This window comes from Lissotriton vulgaris, chromosome 5, assembly GCF_964263255.1.
Source record: "Lissotriton vulgaris chromosome 5, aLisVul1.2, whole genome shotgun sequence".
NCBI classification, from domain to species: domain Eukaryota; kingdom Metazoa; phylum Chordata; class Amphibia; order Caudata; family Salamandridae; genus Lissotriton; species Lissotriton vulgaris.
Genome location: NC_141693.1, coordinates 1923167294 through 1923192739, shown reverse-complemented (window position 1 = coordinate 1923192739; position 25446 = coordinate 1923167294). Strand labels below are relative to the sequence as shown.

The window sequence follows — 25446 nt, the reverse complement described above, 5'->3', positions numbered from 1 at the left end:
CCAATGGGTCGGACTCAGATTACTCCTGAGAGGATAATGTTACCCTGCCAATAGTTACCCCGAGGACTGCAGATGACATTATCTGAAACTGGAACATACAAATACAGTGCCTGGGACCCACTTCTTTTCAGCCTATGCTCGGGCGTGTTAATTTGAATACGGGCGGGTATCCCTTTTGAACCATTACGTACCCTGATAGATAAGGAGGGCAGGTATGTGTTACTTTCTGGGAGACTGCTCAGCTGGGATATTATTCTTGGTACTGTACATGTCCTCAATCAAGACCAGGTGACTTGATGGCTGACCTAACAGCAGGGACCATGATACTAGGGGGTGATTTTAACTGTGTGAGATATATCTTGCTAGACTATTCCCATTCCCTTCTCCCAGGTGCCCAAACCCACCGTACAGTCATGGGGTTCCAAGACTGGAAGGAGCACTGGGGGCTGGAGGCCATTTGAAGGGTACAGCACACTGAGGATAGCGAACATTCCCATTTCTCTCCCAAGCATGCCTTCCTGTGCTCCCCAGACTTCAGTGGTTCTGTAATACATACTGAATACCTGGGGCATACTTTTTCAGACCACAGACTATTATTGATGACCCACCAACCCCCCCAATCCCAGATGGAGACTCAGCCCCCTGATGTTGGAGGATGTCCCCTTTAGGGAGTCCCTGGGGACTTTTATCAAAACCTTCTTTTCCATTAATGCACTTACAGCATCCACAGCGCTAGTGGAATAGGAGGTGTTTAAGGTGGTGGTACAGGGACACTGCCTAGGTCAGTCAGTTGGGATGCAGGGTGGGAGGAACCGATTGCGCAGACTGGACAACATGCAGGGAGCCTCAGCTTTGAAATGTTTACAGGAAATCCTGACACTTTACAACGATACACTGGAAAGGTTACGATGCCATGTTTATAAGAGATACCTTACTAAGGTACAGGAAGAGGAGGGGAAAGCCGGCTGCCTATCGGCATGGCTGATCAGACCAGAGACCAGAGGGACACCGATCACACGTCTGGTCTGTGGTGGGCACATCCGTCTATGATCCAGAGGCGATTAATGCTTTATTCCCGGAATACTATGAGATAGTATATAGTGCTCCTCCCCCGATCTCGCAGATGGAGATCAGAGACTTTGTGACTCCCTTAAAGGTCTGAGTACTAGATAGACAGATACAGGAGACACTGGGAGAACCAATGACATTACAGGAGGTCCGTGAGGCTATCACAACTATTGCCACAGGTAAAATGCCGGGACCAGATGGTCTCCCTGCTGAATTTTATTCAGTGTATGCTTACAAATTGACACCATACTTGGTGACTCTCTATGTCGAGTCCCTGAGACTCGGAAGACTTCCTGAATCCACACGGAACGCACTTGTTATCCCACTTCCCAAAACGACTGTCTCAGGAGCCCGGGTGGTAGATTATTGACCACTCTCCATGCTTAACATAGATTTCAATATACTTAGTAAGGTTTTGGCGCACCAATTGTTCCCCTATATGCGGACTCTAATACATACTGCCCAAAATGGTTTTATTCCGTCCTGAAATACCTCATTTAATCTCAGAATACTCTATTCTGTGTTGCATCACTCAGAGGCATGATCTCTCACGCAGGCGGCTATTTTATCGATTGACCTGGAAAAGGCTTTTGATACAATAGACTGGGGATATTTATTTGACACCATGATACGTATGGGTCTCAGGGAAGGTTGGATAAAATGGGTGAGAGTCTGATATTTATGCCCCACGGCAAGAGTTAAGATGGGCAAAAAAGTATCTGCACAATATGGGATTTTTTGTGGCACTCGGCGCAGTTGCCCTTTGTCTATACTTTTATTTGTCTTGGCAATTGAGCCTCTAGCAACATTGTTTCGACAGCGATGTGAAGGGATGTGGTTGATAGTAGATGGGCAAGATTACACCATCTCAACTGAAAAGAACCCAACGGCGGACCTTCAGATCTGCACCTCACGCTAGTTTCATTTATTCCAGAGTCCTGCACACAATCACTCCAGCACCTGCCATTGTGCAGTGTCCCTGTGTTCCAGATCTATAATAAATAAAGCAAAAGGAGGTGTGCCCGGTAATGAAGTCCAGTCAGTCTTGTCATTTCAAAACCTTTAGTTGTACTTTTATCCATTGAGTATAAATCCTTATTTAACACATGATGCTCTGCCAACACTTTTCGTTCCAAACAGCGGGGACTTCATCAGATTGAATGCCCATATCGAAGAACCGACCTTCATATATCTCAAACCTTTCTGTTGGCTTTTTGTTGGCTGTGATCCTGCTCTGAAGAAGAAGTGTCCAGACCACTGGCGTCCAGCAACCCCTCCCAATCCTCTTCACCACCTTCTGGGCAATAGGGAACTCCAGAAATGAACATGGGAACAAAAGTCCCCTCCGGCGTTGGATTCAACGTCGGTCCTGCTCCGGGCCATCTCGGGGGGAGGATGGGGACTGCATCGGCCAGGGCCACGGCGTACGTCAAAGGCGTCGGCACCCGGGAAGGTCGGGTAAGATGGACCAGCATTGATCTGAATCCAGGGCCTGATCTACAGGGGCCCTCTGGCGCTGGGGCCGGAGCCGCCGGTATCGAAAGCCCAAGGCCCCCAACCAAGTTCGCGGGGCCCGAAGGGGCACCAGCGGAGTCAGGTGGGGATAGGTTTGAGGGCTTTGTAAAACATACAATGCTGGGCAGGGGACGCCCTGGCTCCCGGAAACATCAGGAGATGGAGCCTTACAGCAATGCCCCTCCAGGTCCCACGTTGTGTCAGCCAACTGTCGGGGAGAAGACAAAGAGCCCTAGTGCTTCTTCGCGTTCTTTTTGTGCTTCGACGTGCTTCGAGGTAGCCAAGTACTTCGAAGACTTGAAATGGGACGAGGTGTGGTGGCTCCGCAAGCGGTCTCAAGACCTTCCTCTCGAACGAGACTGGGAGAGATCCTAGCCGACCCCATGGCTTCCAAGAGCTTTCGAGAATGCTCCCGCAAAGACTTTCGGGCCTGGCAGTCGGAGCACAACTTCGGGTCGTGGTACGCTCCAAACACCAAAGGCACATGAGGAGCAGACATCAGCTTGTGACAGGCCTCGAAGGCTCAAAGCCGGTCCAACAATGGGACATCCCTCGCGCACCAGGAGTCAAAAACTCAAAAAAGAAGTCGACAAAACGTTGAAGAAGTGGAGTCAAAAAGGGACTAAAGGGGTAGCTCTCTCCAGATCTGCACTAGGCTGGCGAAGCAAAAGAAAGAACTGACATCAGGACCCAGGGGTGGGCGTCTAAGTTGGCACCGCAAAGTCATCCTGGCGACCACAATGCTGAAGACGGACGCGCGGTCAACCGAAGCCACCCACCAACGCGCAGGTACTGCTAAGAAAAAATCCTCTGGATCTAGCCTGATGCCTGTGGGTAATTCTAAAGGTAAGGAATCTATAACTGACTGTCACATTCAGATGCAGATTTTATACATATGACCTGGACCTGTACTGTGTTGCGTTCATTTTGGGAGGCAGTATTATTAAGGATCAGTGATATATTGGGGCACACGTTAAACACCATGGCCGAAGTATGTTTGCTGGGGCTTTTCCACTGACCAGTAGGCCTGTAGATCTTGCTATGGCTCTAGCCAAAAGGAGGATAGAAATGTCCTGGAAACCTACCACTGGGCCACTGATAGGAACGTGGAAACGAGATGTAACCAGCTGGGCTGGAACAGAAGGTACAGCCTTAATCAGAGAAGAATCAAATGGATTAAGACGCCATCCCATAGCTGAAAAGTGAAAGGAACTACTTGTTGCCTGGGAACACCCAATGCAGACATGTAGTGAAGAAGAGAGGAGCAGGGATGGTAATGTGTTATAATAAGTAGGTACAGATAGACGAGGAACCTCAATATATATGCCCCCCGATACGCCCCCATAGTACGAACGCCCACTGCACGGTATGCAATATATTGGTCATGGCCTTGACTAGAAATGGCCAGAAACCCTCCTTGGACTGTATAATACCCATGAGGTCCAGCCCACAAGTGCAACCACAATAACCCATAAAAGATGAAGCTTAACGTCCAGTTAGAGAAATTCTAAAATGACTTGAATATCAAGAAATAATTGAGCCTTGCTTCTCACTGATGAATAATCCTTTGTTTTCCGTAGCGAAATTGGACCATTCCTACCACTTAGTCTTAGAATACAGACAACTAGACAGTAATTGTTGCACAAATGCAAAATTTGGAGGGTTTCCCTAAAGAGATCTTGTTGGAACCCTTTCTCTCTCCCCTTCCTTTTTTTACATGAATAATTGTGGAACTGGCCCATACAGATTTTAATCCAGATGTTTATTAAATTGCCCAGATTTAATTATAGGTGACGGGCCACATGCACAATAGTATGCATTGGATCTTATGTTTCTATGTGTAAGTACATAATATGGTATTTATGAGAAATGTATTTGAATTGAAGCAGGAACACAGTAACACATCCCTATACTGATCAATCTATTGAGTGTTCCTCTGATCAGACTGTGTGTAAAAGAATTAGGAATTCCCCCATGATTTTTGATTTGTTTTCTTTCTAAATAAAAGATCAACAAACTCCAACAAGTGTAAGAACTATTACCTTATAACTAATGTAAATTTTCTGCTGACACTCTTGGGAAAGGCAGCTGCTATAGAGCCCCGGTATTACTTAGAGAATCCTCCTGTATTTGGAGAATCTGAATTTCACCAAAACACACTGAGATTGCCCTACTAGAAGTACTATGAAGGTTCCTTGAAAACTTAAACAAGGAATGTGCAGCAATGGACATTAAAGCTAATACTTGCCCTCCTTCTTGCCACTGAAACTTTGAGACGGTGTACAGGTGAAGGGCATACAGCAGCTCTGGTGTTACTAGATCTAAGTGAGGCTTTTGACACCATATCGCACAGCCTAGTCCTTAAGAGGCTTAGGCTGTGCGGTGTCTGTGGCACCTCGCTGCACTGGATGAGATCATTTCTCCAATCCCGAAGCTTCCAAGTTGGCCTAAGCCAGCACATGTCTGATAGCATTGCACTATCGGAAAGGGTACGACAGGGTTTCATTCTGAGTCACACTTTATTCGTATACACTGCCCCTTAGCGGAAATTGTGGAAAGGTACAATGTGAAAATTGGATCTTATGCGGACGATACACAGCTCATAGTCACCTCATCTCAAAATATGGAGGCTGCTGCGACCCAATTCCCTCTTTGGGCCAGATGTACAACCATAGTATTTTGCGCCTCGCAAATTGTGAGTTGCAAAATGCTATGTACAACAGTATCTGAGACACTGTTTGCAGTGATTCCCATTGGGGTCGCAATTTGCATGCCTCATAAATATTAATGAGGCACTCACCATTTGCAATCCCATTTGGAAAGGCTGGCACTCCCATGGATGGTGGCCTGCTGGGGTCAGCAGACCACCACGTCTGGGAATGCTTTTAAATAAAGCATTATTTTTTTTAAATGCATCCCGTTTTCCTTAAAGGAAAATGGGATGCATTTAAATAATAAAAATTAATCTTTATTAGTTATATTTTTTAAGGGCAGGCGGTGGTCCCTGGTACCAGTGCCTGCCCTTAAAAAATAATTGTGCATGCTTTCCCAAAAGGGGAGGGGGGCCCCTGGGGACCCTTTCCCGTTTGCGAGTGCCTTAACACCCTTATGAGAAGGGTGGTAAACTGGGAGTGTTTTGTAATCGCAATTACAGTCGCAAAACATTCATACATAGGTTTTGAAGTCGCTATTAGGGAGGGACTCCCTTAGAACGCCGGTTTCTAATAGTGAGTCGCTAACTCTATTTTGTGAGTCATTAATTGATTAGTGACTCGCAAAATACGGTTAGTACATGGGCCACACCTTTTTTTCATTTGCAAACAGGCTTAAAACCCTTTTACGACCGCTTGTACCGTCGTACATCTGGCCCTTTGTGTAGAAGAACTATCCTCCAGGATGACCAACAATTGCCTTAAATTAAGTGGCAACAAAATGGAGGTAATGATAGTGGGCAAAGTACCTTCTATCTGTTCATCAGCTTGGTGGCAGGATTTCTTAGGCCAAACCTTCATGCCTAAATCCAAAACTAAACATTTGGGTGTATGGATTGACTCCAAACGTTTGTTTGAGAGTCAAATAATTAGCATGGCCGGGAAATGCTTTGGCCCTCTCAAAACCCTGGACCAATTGACTTTAACGACCAGGAAAACCGTTGTGCATGCTTTAACATCATTTACCTTGGTGCTACCAAGGGCAGTCTAAAGAAATTACAATAGATTCAAAATGCAGCAGCCCGCTTAGTTTTAAATCTTCGCAGAAGGACATCCATCTCAACAAGGCGATGTGCCATTGTCTCAAAATTCTGACAGGCAAAGGCACGAGATATCTGTGCTATATGGTAATACCCTGTACTCCCTCACGTAATTAAAAATTGCTGGGGTTAATCTAGTAAAGGTGCCTCAATAGCTGAGTGCCCAGATGGGGGGCTTGTTCCTTCAGTTAACTGGTGGCCACGATATGGAACTCTTTACCACCGAATCTGAGAGCAGAACCAATAAAGAGGACCTTTCGTAAAGGACCTAAAATCTGGCTATTCAGGTTCCTTTAGCATGCAATGTGTAATTTCTAACCCTGGGTGTAGTGGGCGTAGCAGGGCTATGCGGAGGTCCACGGAGTTGCAAACAAACCCAGTGGAACTCTGCTCCCTCCGCTATGCCACCCGCCTCCACCCCCCTATATTAACAAGTAATTCTTGCCCGCGCATTTCAAAACTGTGTATGCACGTGCGCCCGTGCATGCGCATTTCATGCGAGAAATGTGGATGCGCGGGCGAGATCGAAAGCGCAGTTTTCTCAGGGATTACCCAGACGGTGAGGAAGAGGAGGAGGGCAGTCCGGGGACGCTGCAGTACAGGTAAGTGTTTTTAATTTACTTTTAAGAAACGTAGAAATACTTGCTAATATAGGGGGGTGGAGGCCGGGGCTGGCCAACTCTGCTCCGCTGTGGAGTGTGCAAAGATATGTCTTCTCCACGTTCTCCGCAGACGCGGAGAAGGCAAATCCCCGCACACTCCGCGGGCAGATCAGCGGTCTCTGCCCGGGCTTAGTAAGGTCTGCTCAGCCATGGTCTCTTCTTGTGGTCAAAGGAAAAAGGGGTAATGGGTCCCGGGCCCCAGTTGGCCTGTAGTATTAGAACTATTAATTACAGGGTTCACTCGTTCTCGGCAATGGGATACCCCTTCCCCATTGTGGGTAATAAGTTTGAGAAAGTGCCAGAACAAGTAGGAGTTGTCACTCTTTTATCTGGAATAATTCCTATTTATTGTTCCATCAGAGGATCTATTTGGTACTTGACTCTTGTATGTAAGCAGAGTCAATTAAAGCGGGCATATATCATAGGACAGGTGGGAAATAGAACAGCCAACACGTGTTTCGCCCCCTGGTACAGGCGACAGGCCAAGGGGCTTTCTCAGGGCGTGAAATGAGAGTAGCGTAAGAGAGTCCTGCTAGGTAAAGTGAGTTCGTAAAATCTGTACGTGGGGCATCCGGTCACTGATGTCTTGGTCTGGTCAGTCAGCATGAGCGTATTCTCGGTCTGCTTCGGAAACCAAATCCCCTTTAATTTCTCCCTACTCTATGAGATCGAACTAGAGCGAAGGGACACACCGTTGGGTGTTACCAAGCACTTTATAAATGGAAAATAAATGAAATATATAAACTTGTGACCCCCTCCTTTTTTACTAACCCAATTGAAGAGTGAGCTGAGAGGGATATTATATCTGACCAGTAGTAGTTTGCCTCCTTCTTAACAAACTGAGAAATAATTTATCCGGGAGGTGAAGTGACTCAAGAGCGCCATCTCTTTTTCTATTAGTTTGGTTAGAAATTGCAGCAGTGTGATGGGGGTTGAAAATATATTAAAACAGAAAGATCTTGGACTGGTATTTGAATTAGTGCCATAATATTACATTTTCTACATACATCAGGAACCAGAGAAGACTAGAACACCAGCTAATGACCATAGTTTCCTGTACATGTTTGGTTCCAGGCCTTGTAAAATACTGTAGGCAATACATCCAGATGGCCAGTTTAAGCATAACATTGGTGAATTTGGTGACTAAAGTGTTTGATCACAGTGAGAAACCTCAATTGAGTATTATTGGCTTACTTTGTTGTAGACATTACATTGCAGGAGTCCGGATTAAGATATGGGGAGGCCCAGGTCAGAATGAATTAAAAGTGGAGGCACACAAAGCATGTACCTTTAAGAAAGACTCAGGAAGATTTGCTCAGACTGCGGACGATGGACAGATGGACGCTGGAGCTGAGAAGGAGGAACCTTTGGGGACATTCTTAGAAGAGAGCCAATCACACTCCCAGACTCTGGGAGTGTTTTCTTCCTGGGCAAGTAGTGGCAGCAAGATGAAACTGATACTTTGCAACCCCACAGAGGTTCTCAACTCCCTGGCCTCATTGCCAAAGGAATGGCAATTGAGCCAGCTGACTTTGAGCACAGCACGTGCCCTCACCCTTTTGGGTACTGAGGGTGGTTAATATTTTACATTTTTACATCATCAGTAAATGTTTTTCTAGTTTAGTGAGATGTACAAACTTTTCAGGAAGCAAGACTGAGCGTGATTAGTGGCAGTTCATGGCTGACAAACCCGGATAAGCATTGCTGACCACAATAACTTTCGGGGTCTGCAGACTCATAGAGAAGCCCACACAGCTCAAGTTACAGTTTTATTTTATTTGATGAAAAGGCCTTCTCCGCCCTTCTTTGGAGTCCCTCAATCGTCCTGGGGTTGATATGTGCTTCTTTGCCACACAACACCAGTGATTCAACATGGGGCGCACGATTGGCTCTTGAGTCATCTCGCGGTGAGTAATGGTGGCCAAAACAAAGCTTTCCGCTCCTCTGATGTTTGTTGTGTTTGAACCTGTTAGAAGTTTGTGAACCTCGAAATGGCAGACTGGCAGACAGTTCCATTTTACTAACGGATGTGTTCCCTTTTATATACGAAATAATCTGTGTGGCACCATGTTAAATTCGGGCAGTTCTCAAAAACTACTGCCCTGATTTGCATCTCATTTGGGAAGACACTGGTCTCTGTGAACGTGTCAGAGTTCGTGTTATGTATCCCCTCAGTTACTTCTGCATATCAGCCCAAAACTCCTTACTAGTCAATATGTGTGGGCTGCAATAACATAGATGATTCAGCTTTCATATCTCCTGCTGGAATGTACTTCCACCTAAAAAGAAAGGAAGCCTTTAGGCCACCCCTCCCCTCCCCTGTCGCCTACCTGCCCCTCCCCAGCAGACCCATCCTGGGCAAAAGCATTCAGACCCTGTCCAGTCCAGATGATGTAACATTTAGACTCTATGCAGTCCAGAGGATATACACTTCACACTCTATGCAGTCCAGAGGATGTAAACTTCAGACCCTATGCAGTCCAGATGATGTAAACTTCAGACCCCCTGCAGTCCAGAGGATGTAAACTTCCGATCCTCTGCAGTCCAGAGGATGTAAACTTCAGACTCCCTGCAGTCCAGAGGATGTAAACTTCAGATTCTCTGCAGTCCAGTGGATGTAAACATTCAGATCCTATGCAGTCCAGTGGATGTAAACTTCAGACCCTCTGCAGTCCAGAGGATGTAAACTTCAGATCCTATGCAGTCCAGAGGATGTAAACTTTAGATCTCTGCAGTCCAGAGGATGTAAACTTCAGATTCTCTGCAGTCCAGAGGATGTAAACTTCAGACCCTATGCAGTCCAGAGGACGTAAACTTTAGATCCTCTGCAGTCTAGAGGATGTAAACTTCAGACCCTCTGCAGTCCAGAGGATTTAAATTGTCTTTCACTTTTGTGTGTTTTCAAGCAAAATTATGATCAATTCTCCAGTCCTCGGCGGTTGTAACTTTGACAAAGAGTTGCATCTGTCATTCTGACTTGTGCCAATGTAAGTCCTTTCTTATTTTTGTCTCTCTTGACAGCGCCGCTGTCAGCAACCTATTGTTAACAGTTCTTTAAAACATACAAAGAGTGGGCTTTGGTTCCACCCAGACGACTTTCCTTCTCTCACATCATGCTATCAGCTGTAATGTTCCGTTCCGCCTCTGATGATGTGCTCCTATTACAACTAATAAAGGAGTATTTGCATCTCAAAACTTCACTGAATCATCAAGCATTAATTATATATCTCATAGAGGCACTGTACAAAGATAGAAATCACTTTTATTTGGTTTTTCAGCGCTGTCCGCTTTTTAATGTTTTAGCTAGGACTCAAAAGGCAAAGTATCTTACTTGCTTTGCAAGATCTTTTTAATTCTTGGTATGCCAACCCGGCTGCATAGAAGATACTTAAACAATACTGCTGGTACCTAAAATAGGTAGGATGCAGAGTAAACTCTACAGAGGAAAGGAGCTTCAATAACTAGTATCGGGGAGGATTCTCGACCAAAGCAGGAATCTACATAGTGGAGGATTCTCATCTACACAGGGTGGATTCTCAACCTGCAGAAGGGAGGATCTGCAATAACCAATAGTAGGGGGTCTCAGCCTATACAGAGGAGGATTCTCAGTATTCTACATTGTGGATGATTCCCATCTACAGAGGGGAGGATTCTCACGTCAGAGGGGAGCACTCTCAATAACTTGCAAAGGAATCTACAGAAGGGAGAAATCTCAATAACCTACATAGTGGGGGATTCTCATGTACAGAGGGTGGAATCTCAACCTGCAGAAGGGAGGATCTGCAAAAACCAGGAGGATGGGATCTCAGCATATACATAGGAGGATTCTCAATAATGTACATAGCATATGATTCTCATCTACAGAGTGTGGATTCTCAACCTGCAGAAGGGAGGATCTGCAATTACTAATAGTAGGGAGTCTCAGGATAAATATAGGAGGATTCTCAATAATGTACATACAGGATAATCAACAACCTATAAAAGGATAAGATAAAAAGAAGGGCAATCAATCTACAGAAGGGGGAATCTATACCACCTACAAAGGGATTGATTTTTAAGCTGCAGAAGGAGAGTTCTCAATAATCTACAAAGGGGCGGATTCTTAACTAAAAAGAGAATGATTCTCATCTACGAAAGGGAGGATTCTCACATCAGAGAGGAGCGTTGTCAATAACTTGTAAAAGGAAGGGTTATCAATCTACAGAAGGGAGGAATCTATAAAACCTACAAAGGGGAGGATTTTCATGTTCGACAGGAGTGTTCTCAATAACCTGCAGAAGGAAGGATCATATATCTGTAGAAAGGAGGAATCTATAAAACCTACAAAGGGCAGGATTCTCAACCTGCAGAAAGGTGGATCTGCAATAATCAATAGGGGGGGAGGGGTTCGCAGCCTATACATAGGAGGATTCAATCCTCTTCACAGTGGGTGATTCTCATGCTACAGGGGGATTCTCACATCAGAGAGGAGCATTCTGAATAACCCGCAGAAGGAAGGGTTATCAATCTAAAGAAGGGAGAAATCTATAAAACCTACAAAGGGGAGGATTCTCAACCTACAGAAGGGTGGATCTGCAATACCCAATAGTAGGGGGTCTCCTCAATCTATACATAGGAGGAGTCTCAATAATCTACATCATGGATGGTTTCCATCTACAGAAGGGAGGATTATCACATCAGATGGGAGCGTTCTCAATAACCTGCAGAAGGAAGGGTAATTAATCTATAGAAGGGGGAATGTCAATAAACTACAAAGGGGAGGATTCTCATCTACAGAAGGTGGATTCTCACCCTGCAGAAGGGAGGGTCTTCATTAAGCAATAGTGGGAAAAGGGGGGTCTCAGCCTATGCATAGGAGGATACTCAATAATGTACATAGCAGATAATTCTCATCTATAGAGGGTGGATTCTTAATCTGCGACTGTAAGAACTGCTGGCCGGTCGACCTCGAATTTGGGGCACCAGGTTTGAGTCTTGGCAATAATGCTAAACATCCTGTGATTCTGGGCAAATCACTTAATCCCCCTGTGTCTAACAAAAATGAATGTGTCCTCATGTAACGCAACAGGTGCTATGTAAGGGGCTCTGATACCCGATACCTTCGGGTCAAGTTCGCAGTATATAAAACTCCCTAAAAAAAACAATCATGTAAAAAAAATGGTAGGCGGGGTTTCAACGTATAAATAGCAGGATTGTCAATAATCTACATAGAGGATGATTCACATATACAGCGGGGAGGGCTCTCATACTAGACATGAGCGTTCTCAATAACCTGTAAAAGGAAGGGTTATTGATCTACTAAAGGGAGGAATCTATAACACCTACAAAGGGGAGGATTCTCAACCTGCAGAAGGAAGGAACTGCAATAACCAATAGCAGGGGATCTCAACCTATATAGAGAAGCATTCTCAACATTCTCATCTACAGAGGGGAGGAATCTCACATTAGAGGGGAGCGTTCTCAATAACCTGGAAAGGAAGGGTTATCAATCTACAGAAGGAGGAATCTCAATAACCTACATAGTGGGGGGTTCTCATATACCGAAGGTGGAATCTCAACCTGCAGAAGGGAGGATCTGCAAGAACCAGGAGGATGGGGTCTCAGCATATACATAAGAGGATTCTCAATAATGTACATAGCATATGATTCTCATCTACAGAGTGTGGATTCTCACAGCAGAGGGGAACGCATTCAATAACCTCTAAAAGGAAGCACCATCCATCTACAGAAGGGAGGAATCTATAAAACTTACAAAGGGGAGGATTCTCACCCTGCAGAGGAGAGGGGAGAGGACATTCATTGCACACAGCATCAGGGGGGGGGGGGGCGCGGGTTGGGGGGGGGGGGATGGGAGATTAGGTCCTCATTAAACTAAACTATTCCGAGAGAAGGATTCTCAGTGTGCTTTCAGAGATCAGAGAGTCGCTGTGCTGGGGCAGAGATGGAACAGTGAAAGATGGCTCATACCTTCAGCTTCTTGACCTCCATGTAATTGTTGGCACTGTTTAGGGTGAAGGTCTCGGTGTTGGAGCATCTCTTGCCTTTCAGCTGGTTCTCAAAATACACTTCGACTGTGACGGCACTGGTGAGTCCCTCCACTTGAATCGCTACCGACTCGGCGACATCTACATGGATGATGTTAGGAGCGGCAACCAAAACACTGAGAAAAGAAGGACAAAGATGGCACTGGTCATACTGATATACTAACCATAATATCACAGGTCTGCATGTATGACGTGGCTGTTACATTACCTAAACCATAGCAGAAATGGGTGTTACAAGTTCTCAATATGGTTTTTTTTATTGCTCTTTATTGAAAGCTTTTGAGTCCAGATAACACTGGCTTAGCATCTGCATTCAACAGGGTATCATACTGACAAACATTACCATGGAAAATGGAGGCAACAACTGGATTAAGGACAAACAGCAGAGAGGGGGGGGGGGGAGGCCACCCTCTCACTGTTGCTCGTTTTGCAAGATCGAGGGGGGCGCAGCGAACAAATTTCCTCCCAGCCCTGTCCGTCTTAGGGTGGGGCATCAATCGAGCCCAGCAGGCAGGGGTTCTGCATGGTAACATGTCGCCTAATACCGGTAACTCGCTTAAGTAATTGACATATCTCTTTCCGGAGGGGATGAAGAGCGTGCATTATTGTCACGTCATATGATAAAAATCTGCATGCATCTGGTGCAGGAACGAGGGGCGGCGCCAGACACCCTATGCAACCTGGCTGCAGTCAAGTAAGTACGATAAAAATAATTGAATTGTAGCAGCTTGAAGCCAGCGTTTATGGGGACATTGGGAATACAGATGAAGTCTGTAGAGAAGTCCTTGTGAGACAGGTCAGTCTGGAGGCCTTGGCTCCATCGAGGCTTAAGGGCAGACAGTGGCACCCCCTCCTCTGTCTCCGTGTGTGTTATGGATAAGTGATCCTGTGATGTTTGGGGCTCCGCGTCAGCAATGTGCGAAGTGCATTATTTGTATCTGACTCCGTTTCATGGTCTAACCTTTACTGCCTATTATATTATCTGCGAGGGCTGCACGTGTTAAGATCTGTCCCAGTCAACTCATGTGCTTCGCATAAGCCGGGAGGGGCATAACTTGGTCATAAAGAAGGGGGGGGGGGCTATAGGTTTAAAAACAATCAAGCAGGCATGTCATGTTAAAATACATTATACCACAAGCAGGGCGCATGAGCGGGGATTACCAGGCATTGGAAAGGGCGAGGAATGGAGAGTGGTAGGAACACTAAGGGATGAATGTGAGTAAATAGGATTTACCGATTCTAAAATACCGAATTTTATCGATTCGGTATTTTAGAATCGGTAAATCCTATATAGCTATATCCTGGAGGCCCATAGGAATGAATGTCAATTACCGAATCGGTAATTACTGATTCGGTAAAATAGAGAAAGAGTCAAGGGTGGCAGGGTGTCACTTTGACACCCTGTTGCACCCCTGAATAGTGCTTGTGTGCACATGTGGCACACATACATGCCTCAAGGGCATGTATGTCTGTCACATGGCACAGGTGTAAATGCACAGATTTGCATTTACAGAGGTATTCGTTATTTACCACCAACTAATAGTTGGTGGTAAATAACGAATCCTTAAAGCACAGAAGCACTCTTTAAAGTGCTTTCTACATGTCATTTACCGATTTGGTAAATACCGAATTGGTAAATGATGATTCGGTAAATACCGAATTGGTAAATACCGATTCGTTATTTACAGAATCCTCCCCTACCTCCCAAATGCCCAATACCGGTCGGTAACGGCCGAAATTCGGTAATTTCGGACGTTACAGACCGGTATTGGGCCACCTACATCTTGCCCTATGTGAGGAAAATCAAGATGTTTTGTAAACTAACATCTCTTAGGACTTTCAAAATAGGGAGGGAGAGAGTGTGTGTGCAATTTTGTTTATGTGTATGTAAAAATTCCTGGTGAAATCTGACAGGCACATCACCATAAACAACTGAAAGCACTTATACCCAACTATTTACCACAAAATACATTTTTAAGGGGAGATGTAAGACCCCAAAACCCCCATGAAGCTATGCCCATGTGTATAAGTCTGCGAATGTGAGGGCTGCACCCGATTCGAGCAGTTGGCAGAAGCTCACAATGGATGCCTACGGCCAATGTGGCTTATTAACTGTTTCCTTACCCTAGCAAAGCGTGGCTAACACCAAAGAGGAAGCCCTGGTGAATATGTATTCGTATAGGGCCTACGTTGAACATGTCAAGACCAACAGTAGCGAACTACTCGACCTGGGGCTGATATATATATAACTTTATATAGTTAAACATTACCCATTTTTTGCTTTCTGTTGAGACAATAATCAACATTTCATCGTAATTTGTATACATGATTCAGTTATACAGCTTTTTAGCCCAATTCTAGTTTATGGACATTATTCTTTCATAATCATGCTCCATTGGGCTTACACTTAAATACTATAAATACTGCTTTTCAGCCCTATTCTCATTCTTGTCAAAATGGATGCCAACTTGCACTATGATGCTTATGATCTTGTAGTCCTACTTAATTGTTGGTGATAAGTGCACTACTATTTTTGTATTGTGTCAGCAAACATTGTATGACCCGTGATAAAGGAGCGGGCAGCTCCGAAACGCGTCGGGTGTTTTTTCGCTGTATGGAATAAATTAATTTGAAGCTGAAAGGAATTGGGCTCTGCCTTTTTCTTCTAAAAAACAACAACAATGGATATATATATATATATATATATATATATATATATATATATTTATATATATGGTGGGCAAGCTGGGCGTTTTATTGCACAAATAAAGCACTGAATATCTGGCACCAGAATCAGCGAGAATCTATATATATATATGTATATATATATATATATATATATTCACTGAAAAAACCATAGGTTTCACACCAGTTATAGTTACCTGGAAATTTTACTGACATAAAACCATTGAAATTCCCACGTTATAGTTAGTTGGACTCACTATAACTTGCGCGCCTGTAATGCACTGCTGATGACGTCACATATTACATCACTCATGACATGGCCAGTGACATCACTCCTGACATCACTGATGACACCATCCAGTGAATGTGTGTCTTTCTGAAAAATAAATATGTTTTATATGTGTATATGTAAAGGTCGATGGAAGAATAAATGTTTAAATAAGTGTCTAAATGGATGTTTTTTTTAAAAAAATTGATTGGTTAACTGGCTTATTAAGTGTATCTTAGTGAATACATTTATTAGCGAGTAATGTTTAAATATTTAAATATATGTATCAGTGTTTCACTTTGTGTATAAGTGGCTGCATTGGTTGGTGAGTAGCTACATGTGTGTGTATATGGGTTATTAGATGTTTTTTTAGTATCAGTATGAGTGTCTGTATGGTTTGGTGGGGGTATTACTTAGCACATAGATGCATCAATGACTGACTCACTGTTTGTATGTGTTTTGAAGACAGCATATGTGCAGGACTGTATGGGTGGATGAATGTGTATATGTGTGTGTTAGTGAGTCAATGACTGTCTCACTAGTGTCTTTAACAGTAACGACATATGTTTTAATCTAGTATATGTGAGTATTGATGTATATAAGTGAGTATATTTTCCCAAACAGAAAGGCTAGTAAAGGCGTACTTATATACAGACCACCTCCTCCTTGTCCCAATTTTTCTACATCTCTTTTAGAGATGTTAGGCCCCCATATACGGGCCAATGAGGATTTTCTCCTCCTTGGAGATTTTAATATTCATACTGACCAACCTGACTCCATAGGCGCTAAAAGTCTGATTACCGACATGAACACCATCGGTCTGACACAAAAAAATCAGGATCCCACTCATGAAGGTGGACACTGCATTGACCTGATATATACCAACTTTGACAACATACTGTGTCATAAACCCATCCAACTCAATTTGTCAGAACATTTCTTACTACAATTCACAATTTTTAAAGCCAATGTAGGTCCCCATAAGAAACCCCTACCCCCCTCTATACGCAGACAGTGGCATAAACTTACACTGGAGACGTTACAAAAGGTGTGGGAAAAACCTGAGATTAGAGACACCGAAGACGCAGAACACAAGTTAACTATGTTCCAGCAATCTCTTACAACAGCCATTGATAAAATTGCCCCCCTGAAAACATTCAAACAGTTTCCTGTAGCTAAGCAGGAGAAATGGTATACCGAGGCCCTTAGGAAAGAGAAACAAGAATGCAGGAGGATAGAAAAAAGGTGGAGGAAGTTACATTCTGAGGAGAACGAAAAGGCACACCGTGCAGCGCAAAATAACTATTATAAACATATTAAAGCTGCCCGCAAAAACACTATTGCTCAACAACTATTAGAAGCAGGCAATTCCCCTAAAGAATTGTATAGGATTTTGGAACTTTCGCTAAACCCATGGCCTGCACAAGTCCAGATGACTTCTCACAAAATCTATGTGAAGAGGTCTCATCATACTTCGAAAACAAAATAGAAGCAATCTATGAAAAAATTCTGGCATCCCAACCAAATAGTGATACCATGAATACTTCCTCCCCCAATAACAATACCAACTTCACATTAACCACATTTCCTCCTGTCAATACCGAAGAGCTCTACACAATTATGACCCAAGTAAAATCTGGTTCACCGAACGACCTCATTCCTGCCAAAACCCTGACCTCTCTCCGCACCTTGCTAGCCCCCCACATTCAGGATGTAATAAATCAGTCTTTGAAAGAGGGAAAAGTACCAGCTGAGTGGAAAAATGCAGTGGTGAACCCCATCCGCAAGAATGCGGCACTCCCCTGGACAGAGCTTTCCAACCTCCGTCCCATCTCCCTTCTGCCTTATTACAGCAAGATGGCCGAGAAACATGTCAATGCACACCTGTCTAGTTACATCGAGGCAGCGGGCGGCCTAGACCACTCGCAATCTGGTTTCAGGCCTAACCATAGCACCGAATCAGCTCTCCTCTCAGTGACAGATAACATCAGAATGTCACTTGACAGGGGGAGCTCAGTGATTCTGGTGCTATTGGATTTGTCCGCTGCCTTCGACACGGTGTCGCATGAAATTCTCCTCGACCGTCTGAAGGCAGTGGGAGTAAAAGGGACCGCCCTTGCATGGCTTGAAAGCTTTCTTCAAGACAGACAACAAGGAGTCAAACTAGGCTCTCATAAATCTGTCTGCAGGAAGCTTACCAAGGGTGTGCCACACGGCTCATGCTTGAGCCCCACGTTATTTAACGTATATGTGGCCCCTTTGGCAGAGATTATAAGATTTTATGGGTTCTCTCCAATCTCCTACGCTGACGACACTCAGCTGCTGTTTCCCTTTCAGACCATCACTCCTGCAGTCATGAAATCCTTCCAAGACGGCATGAGAGCAGTGGCGGGTTGGATGGCTCAGAACTTCCTCCAGTGCAATGTGTCCAAAACGGAGGTCATGTTGTTTGGAGGGGCCACTCTGCTCTGGTCGCCAGATTGGTGGCCACTTGAGCTAGGACCTGTCCCAGCGCCCAAACTGACCATCAAAAATCTGGGAGTACGCCTAGACCAAGCTCTGATTATGAAAGATCACGTCAGTCTGGTTACGGGAACATGTTTCCGTACAATTGGTCTTCTACGGCGTATCTTCCCCTTCCTACCCAACATCTATAGGAAAACGCTGGTACAGGCACTAGTCCTTGGACGAGTGGACTATTGCAATAGTCTACTAATTTCCGCCAACCAGGAACAACTACGCAGACTGCAGGTGGTGCAGAATACTGCGGCAAGACTCATCCTGAATGCCCCCCCCCCGTACCCCTTCCCGCCCTCTTCTCTCCCACCTCCATTGGTTCCCAGTGCAACAGCGTATAAACTTCAAAATCTGCTGCATTATGCATAAGTGCATATATGGATCTGGCCCCAAATATATGAGAGAAATTTGTCTTCCCTATTCTCCTGGACGGGCTCTGCGCTCCAGCAACACCATGCTGCTGCATGTTCCTAAAGTCTCCAGAGCGAGACAGGGGGGGCGTGCACCCTCCTATAAAGGCCCCTTGTTGTGGAATTCTCTTCCACCTCAGCTGAGGCTAATTCCCAATCTCTTTTCCTTTAGGAAAAAATTAAAAACTCACCTGTTCTCACACGAATAACATGGCCACTCTTTTTTTTCACCCCATCTACTACAGTCTGCCCAATTCATGCAAGCTACGCGCGGAGATACCCCTTCGGGGCTGATTCAGGCGCGATACAAGACCATAAATAAATAAATAAATAAATATATGTGAGAGTGAGAGATTGTAAGAGTTCCTGTTTAAATAAGTATGTGTTTCTATAAGTGATTGTTTAAGAGAGTAAGTATGTGTAAGTTTCCTTAGAAGTAAGGTGGTAGTGTGTGTATAGCTGTATATGCAAATAAATGGATGTTCAATAGTTTATTTGCATGTGTGAGTTTGTGTATGAGTAACCTTTGGATGAATGTCGGTGTGTAACAGTATTTATAAGTGTATCACTACATATGATGAGTGAGTATATGTATGAGTGACTATATAGAACTGTTAATGAATGAGTGGATGTGTATATAGATGGTGGAATTACTGAATTGGTTGTTGTAACTGGTATGGGTATCTCCATTTTATTGAAAATGTTAGTTTCTATTTTTGAATATGTGTTTCAAGGGTTACATTACACTGAAAGGAGGTCTGTCACTCTGTCACAAGGATGGTGTCATGAGTGATGTCACTGACCATGTCATGAGTGATGTAATATGTGACGTCATCAGCAGTGCATTGCAGGCGCGCAAGTTATAGTGAGTCCAACTAACTATAACGTGGGAATTTTAATGGTTTTATGTCAGTAAAATTTCCAGCTAACTATAACTGGTGTGAAACCTATGGTTTTTTCATTGAATTTAATAGGTTTTTTAAATGCTAATTCCTAACTATAACTGGTGTGAAACCTATGGTTTTTTCAGTGAATTTCATAGGTTTTTTAAAAGCTAATTCCTTTCTATATCGAGTTTCTAACCTACGATTTTTTTATAAATTTGCTGTTTTGTGTAAGTATTAATTATTATTTTTTATTTTTTATAATATATTTTTTTTAAATCATTTTTTCCTGGGGCGCTCTGGGTGTGCGCACCGGTAAGCTCTCCGGAAAGCGCACCCAGAGCGCTACTTGCGTTCGTGAAAAAAAATATGAATGAAAAGTAAATAATAACGCAAGACATTTAGTACCATACATATAAAAGCAGTTTTTTTGAATAAGGAAATGAAAATGATTTTGCATTGCTGTGAAACTATCAAAACGTCACTTAGGCACGCCGCGTAAGCGCCCCCGGAAGCGCCTTCGTTCGCGCCGCATATGCGCCCCCGGAAGCGCCTATGTTTGCGCAGCGTGAGCGCCCCCGGAAGCGCTTCGGTGCACGCAGCGTAAGCGCGTCAAGTCATGTGACCTTAAAATAACACTTTTCATTGGTTGCTAACAGTTTTTTTTACAAAGAATGAAATCCCCACCCATTTCCTTCACTTCTTCTTTCACTTTTGTGACTGAAAGACCTGTTTTTTGCTCTTGGATCTTTCTTGGATTACCATGGCTGCCAGAGAATCCAGCAGTGATGATGACAGAGAGACATTTATTGATGAAGAGGTTCTTCCACCCTGGGTAAAAGAACACTTCATATGGAAGTTTTTTTCCATACCAGAAGACCAAAAGAAGGTAAATGCTCCAAAAGTGGAGTGCAGGATCTGCCACACAGTCCTGTCACGGGGTGACCCCACTAAAAAATATTCTTTTGGGAACTCCACAATGATTCGCCATGTGGAGAGGAGGCACCCCCAGAATTTTGCCCGGGAAAGTGTCAGGGCTCTGGCACAAGAGGTTCCCAGTGATGGGGCCTCTACATCCACCGGAGGACCAACAACATCGGTGAGGGGGAGATCACAAGAGCTGGTTCCAAACATTCAGCCTGCATTTAACAAAGGCGTCCTTAAATGCAGATACTGTGATTAGCTACTTTGCTATGGGGAGCAAAGTGTTCTGCTCATGGTTCGATCATTGGAGAACCATCGCTGCCATTCCCAGCCCTAATTATTATTTTTTTTTGCTCCTGTTGAGCAGTTTCCATTCCCTGTTTTTGTTTTTGTTCTAAAAAAAAAAGAAGAAAAAAAAAAGTTCTTTTCAGAACTACCTCCAATTCTTATCAAAGAGCTATATTCTTAAAAAATGAAAAAGAGTAAGTGAAGTGGAGTGCATTGATAAAGGAAAGGAAAATGAGTAAGAAAGCACAGAAAGGTATGAGAGGAGAAAGCAAGTGAAGTAGGGGGACTGAAAGAAGGTGAGTGTTGGGAAGGAAAGTAAGAAGGAGAGTGAACATGGGGAATGTGGATATTCAAAGAAAATGTAGAAAAGGAACAGGGGTGTGGAAGGGTAAGAAAAGATGCATTGCTGGAGTTGCATCATTTTTGTGACGCACTCCAGCAATGCATCACTTTTGCGCTTACAGATACATCTGAAATACTGACGCATCTGTAAGTACTTGCGACATAATGCGTCATAAATTTGATATGACGCATGAGTAGAAGACTGAAGGCCTCATTTATGAGGCCATGCGTCACTTTTACGCCACCGGTACGTCACTTTTTGTGATGCACCAGTGCTGTAAAAAATGCACCTTATTGAGTCATATTTACAAAGTGACGCATCTAGGTAGATGCGTCACTTTGTAAACCCCTGTGCCACAATATACCTACGTCAGGTGTAATGTATGCAAAAGGGACATATTGACGCAAGAGGTGACGCAGTGAAATCTATGAGCTATCACTGCGTCACTTTTATGACGCTGTTGCATCAAAATCTTGCGCCTGTTTTACAGCAGGAGTAAGACTGATGCAGGCCCTTTCACATGGGCCTGGCCCCATGTGAAAGGATGCATTGCTGGAGTTGCATCATTTTTGTGACACACTCCAGCAATGCATCACTTTTGCGCTTACAGATATGTCTGTAATACTGACGTATCTGTAAGTACTTGAGACATAATACGTCATATATTTAATATGACGCATGAGTAGAAGACTGAAGGCCTCATTTATAAGGCCATGCATCACTTTTAAGCCACTGGTACGTCACTTTTTGTGACTCACCAGTGCTGTAAAAAAATGCACCTTATTGAGTCATATTTACAAAGTGACGCATCTAGGTAGTTGCGTCACTTTGTAAACCCCTGTGCCACATTATACCTACGTCAGGTGTAATGTATGCAAAAGGGACATATTGACGCAAGAGGTGACGCAGTGAAATCTATGAGATATCACTGCGTCACATTTATGACGCTGTTGTGTCAAAATCTTGCGCCTGTTTCACAGCAGGCGTAAGACTGATGCAGGCCCTTTCACATGGGCCTGGCCCCATGTGAAAGGATGCATTGCTGGAGTTGCATAATTTTTGTGACACACTCCAGCAATGCATCACTTTTGCGCTTACAGATACGTCTGAAATACTGACGTATCTGTAAGTACTTGTGACATAATACGTCATATATTTAATATGACGCATGAGTAGAAGACTGAAGGCCTCATTTATAATGCCATGCGTCAATTTTTTCGCCACCGGTACGTCACTTTTTGTGACGCACCAGTGCTGTAAAAAATTCACCTTATTGAGTCATATTTACAAAGTGACGCATCTAGGTAGATGTGTCACTTTGTAACCCCCTGTGCCACATTATACCTACGTCAGGTGTAACGTATGCAAAAGGGACATATTGACGCAAGAGGTAACGCAGTGAAATCTATGAGATATCACTGCGTCACTTTTATGACGCTGTTGCGTCAAAATCTTGCGCCTGTTTCACAGCAGGCGTAAGACTGATGCAGGCCCTTTCACATGGGCCTGGCCCCATGTGAAAGGATGCATTGCCGGAGTTGCATCATTTTTGTGACACATTCCAGCAATGCATCACTTTTGCGCTTACAGAAACGTCTGAAATACTGACGTATCTGTAAGTATTTGCAACATAATACGTCATATATTTAATATGACGCATGAGTAGAAGACTGAAGGCCTCATTTATAAGGCCATGCGTCACTTTTACGCCACCGGTACGTCACTTTTTGTGACGCATCAGCAGCGTAAAACATGCACCTTATTAAGTTATATTTACAAAGTGACGCATCTAGGTAGATGCGTCACTTTGTAAACCCCTGCGCCACATTATACCTACGTCAGGTGTAATGTATGCAAAAGGGGCGTATTGACGCAAGAAAGGGTCGTAGAGATGACGCAGTGAATAAACTGGGTTTTCCCCATGCTACGCTCCCCGGTCCGCTCCCCGGTGCGCGTACCGAGTGCTCCCCCCGCGCGGGGCCCTTTTATAGCCCCCACATCAAACCTAGGGGGTCAGGGGGGGTCTACTCTGCCCCCTTATGGTCATTTCCCCCTTTGTTTTTGCCACCTCTTGAGTCTCGATCTTACCGAGACACAAGATGGCGGCCGCTCCGGACTGTTTCGAATGTTTACAGACACCCGAGAGCCAATCAGCTTTCCGCGCGCAAGTTGCGTAGCACGCCCGGTGCGCGTACCGGGGCGCGCCTATAGATATATATATTTTTTTGAACCTAAATTACTCAAAAACCACTGGAGCACATATCTTGAGACATAGCAAAGGCACATCGGGCTACCAGTCCCTACAATTTTGCCAAGTTTGGTGGAAATCCATTCAGCCGTTGGGGCTAAAAGTGAGGTTGACCGCCCTATGGAAATTAACATGCGGAAAACACGTTTTGGGACCCCCCTTTTATCTTGGCCCCCGCTTGACGAATCCCCCCCCAAACTTTCAGGGAAGGACCGGAGCGCCGCGAGGCAAATTTGGGGAAATTTTCACGCAGATTCCTCAACCGGCGCCAAAGTTATTCCCAATAGAATGTTGAGATTTTGCATTGAAAAAAATCCTAACTATAACTACCTACTGGCGACCTCCAGTAGGTAATGTATATATATATATGACCTATTGGCAGTAGGTAGTTACAGTTAGGACCTTGTTTCTATTCATAAAAAGTTTTTCATTTTGCCAATATCTTTGACGATTGAATTTGAATTTAAAATATTTGTATAGCGCAACATTCACCATACGGTTTCTTGGCGCTGTGGAGGCAAATTTAGCAGCAGGACAAAGAAACAAATGCAGAAAGAAAATTAGGATCAGTTCACATTAGGGAAAAGCCTGAGTGAAAAGAAAAGTCTTAAGATCCTTGCGGAACAGAGAATAGTGTCTAGCCAGACGCAAGTGATCAGGGAGGGAGTTCCAAAAGGATGGAGCTAGTACTGAAAAATTAGCTCCGCCCCATTTCTTGCGTCTGTATCGGGGTACCTGAAGGAGAGATTGTGTGGAAGAGCGAAGCTCACGGGAGGGGATGTACTCTTTTATCAGAGAGGAGATGAAAGCAGGGGCAGTCCCCTGGCGCGCCTGAAAGACCATACAACCGGTTTTGAACAGGGATCGCTCCCTGACAGGTAGCCAATGTAGTGCCTTTAGTAGGGGGGTAGAATGATGGGAGCGGGGGAGACCATATACCAATCTGGCCGCCTGGTTTTGAACCAGCTGGAGCTTCCGCAGACTATACGCTGGGATGCCGTTGTAGAGGGCATTGGCGTAATCCAGCCGGGAGACAACCAGTGCGGACATGATTAACTTAAGTGCAAGGGGAGAAAAGAAACGAGAAACAGATCGAATAGTTCGAAGAACAAGAAAACAGGAAGAAACAAAAGAATTAATTTGTGAGTGAAGGTTGAGATGATTATTAAGTTTGATGCCCAGAGTCTTGACTGAGGAAGAGGGTATGGGGGGAGAACCTAAGGAAGAAGGCCAGAAAAAAGAGTTCCAGGGACTGGAGGAACCACCCGTAAGGACCAATTCTGTTTTATCAGGGTTCAGCTTCAGATGGTTGTGGTTCATCCAGTCCCTGATGAAAATCATAGTAGACTGAAAATTGGAGATGGAATGTGGGGAAGAAGACAAATTAAAAATAAGCTGGAGGTCGTTGGAGGACGATGTTTGATGAATGTTTACGAAATTTTAAAACTATTGGCCCACTCCCTTTTCAGCTGTTGTGTTGAACTTTTCGGGGTGATTCGTTAAGTGTGGGCCGAGAAAAAGGGTGGTCTAAAAAACGCGTTTTCTCCATGTTAATTTTCATAGGAAAATTTAGACACGGCTGCAGCCCGAACTGCTGAACAGAATTACATCAAATTTGGCAAAAAGGTAGCTCTTGATTCAGAAAGCACTCTTTTTGTTAAATGGTGTACATCTGTTCAGTAGTTCCTAAGAAATTTAAACATTTCTCAGATATCCATATATCAACGCGAAGGATCCAAAAACCCTCCCGATCTCAAGCCTGCGATTGGTGGCAACAGTTCCAACCAGGAAGTGTTGGCAGCCATCCTGTGACGCAGTTGAACCACTTCACAAGGAAAA

The 25446-nt window shown here is 44.3% G+C and overlaps 1 protein-coding gene across 1 annotated transcript in view; it reads right to left on the bottom strand.

Moving 5' to 3' along the window:
* Positions 1–25446, bottom strand: part of LOC147717735 (complement C4-B-like) — a 643152-nt gene that overhangs the window by 571734 nt on the left and 45972 nt on the right. Inside the window, exon 2 of the mRNA XM_086919877.1 lies at positions 12964–13156. Within this exon, the coding sequence (XP_086776003.1) occupies positions 12964–13156 (193 nt within the window). The remainder of the gene's footprint in view (positions 1–12963; positions 13157–25446) is intronic.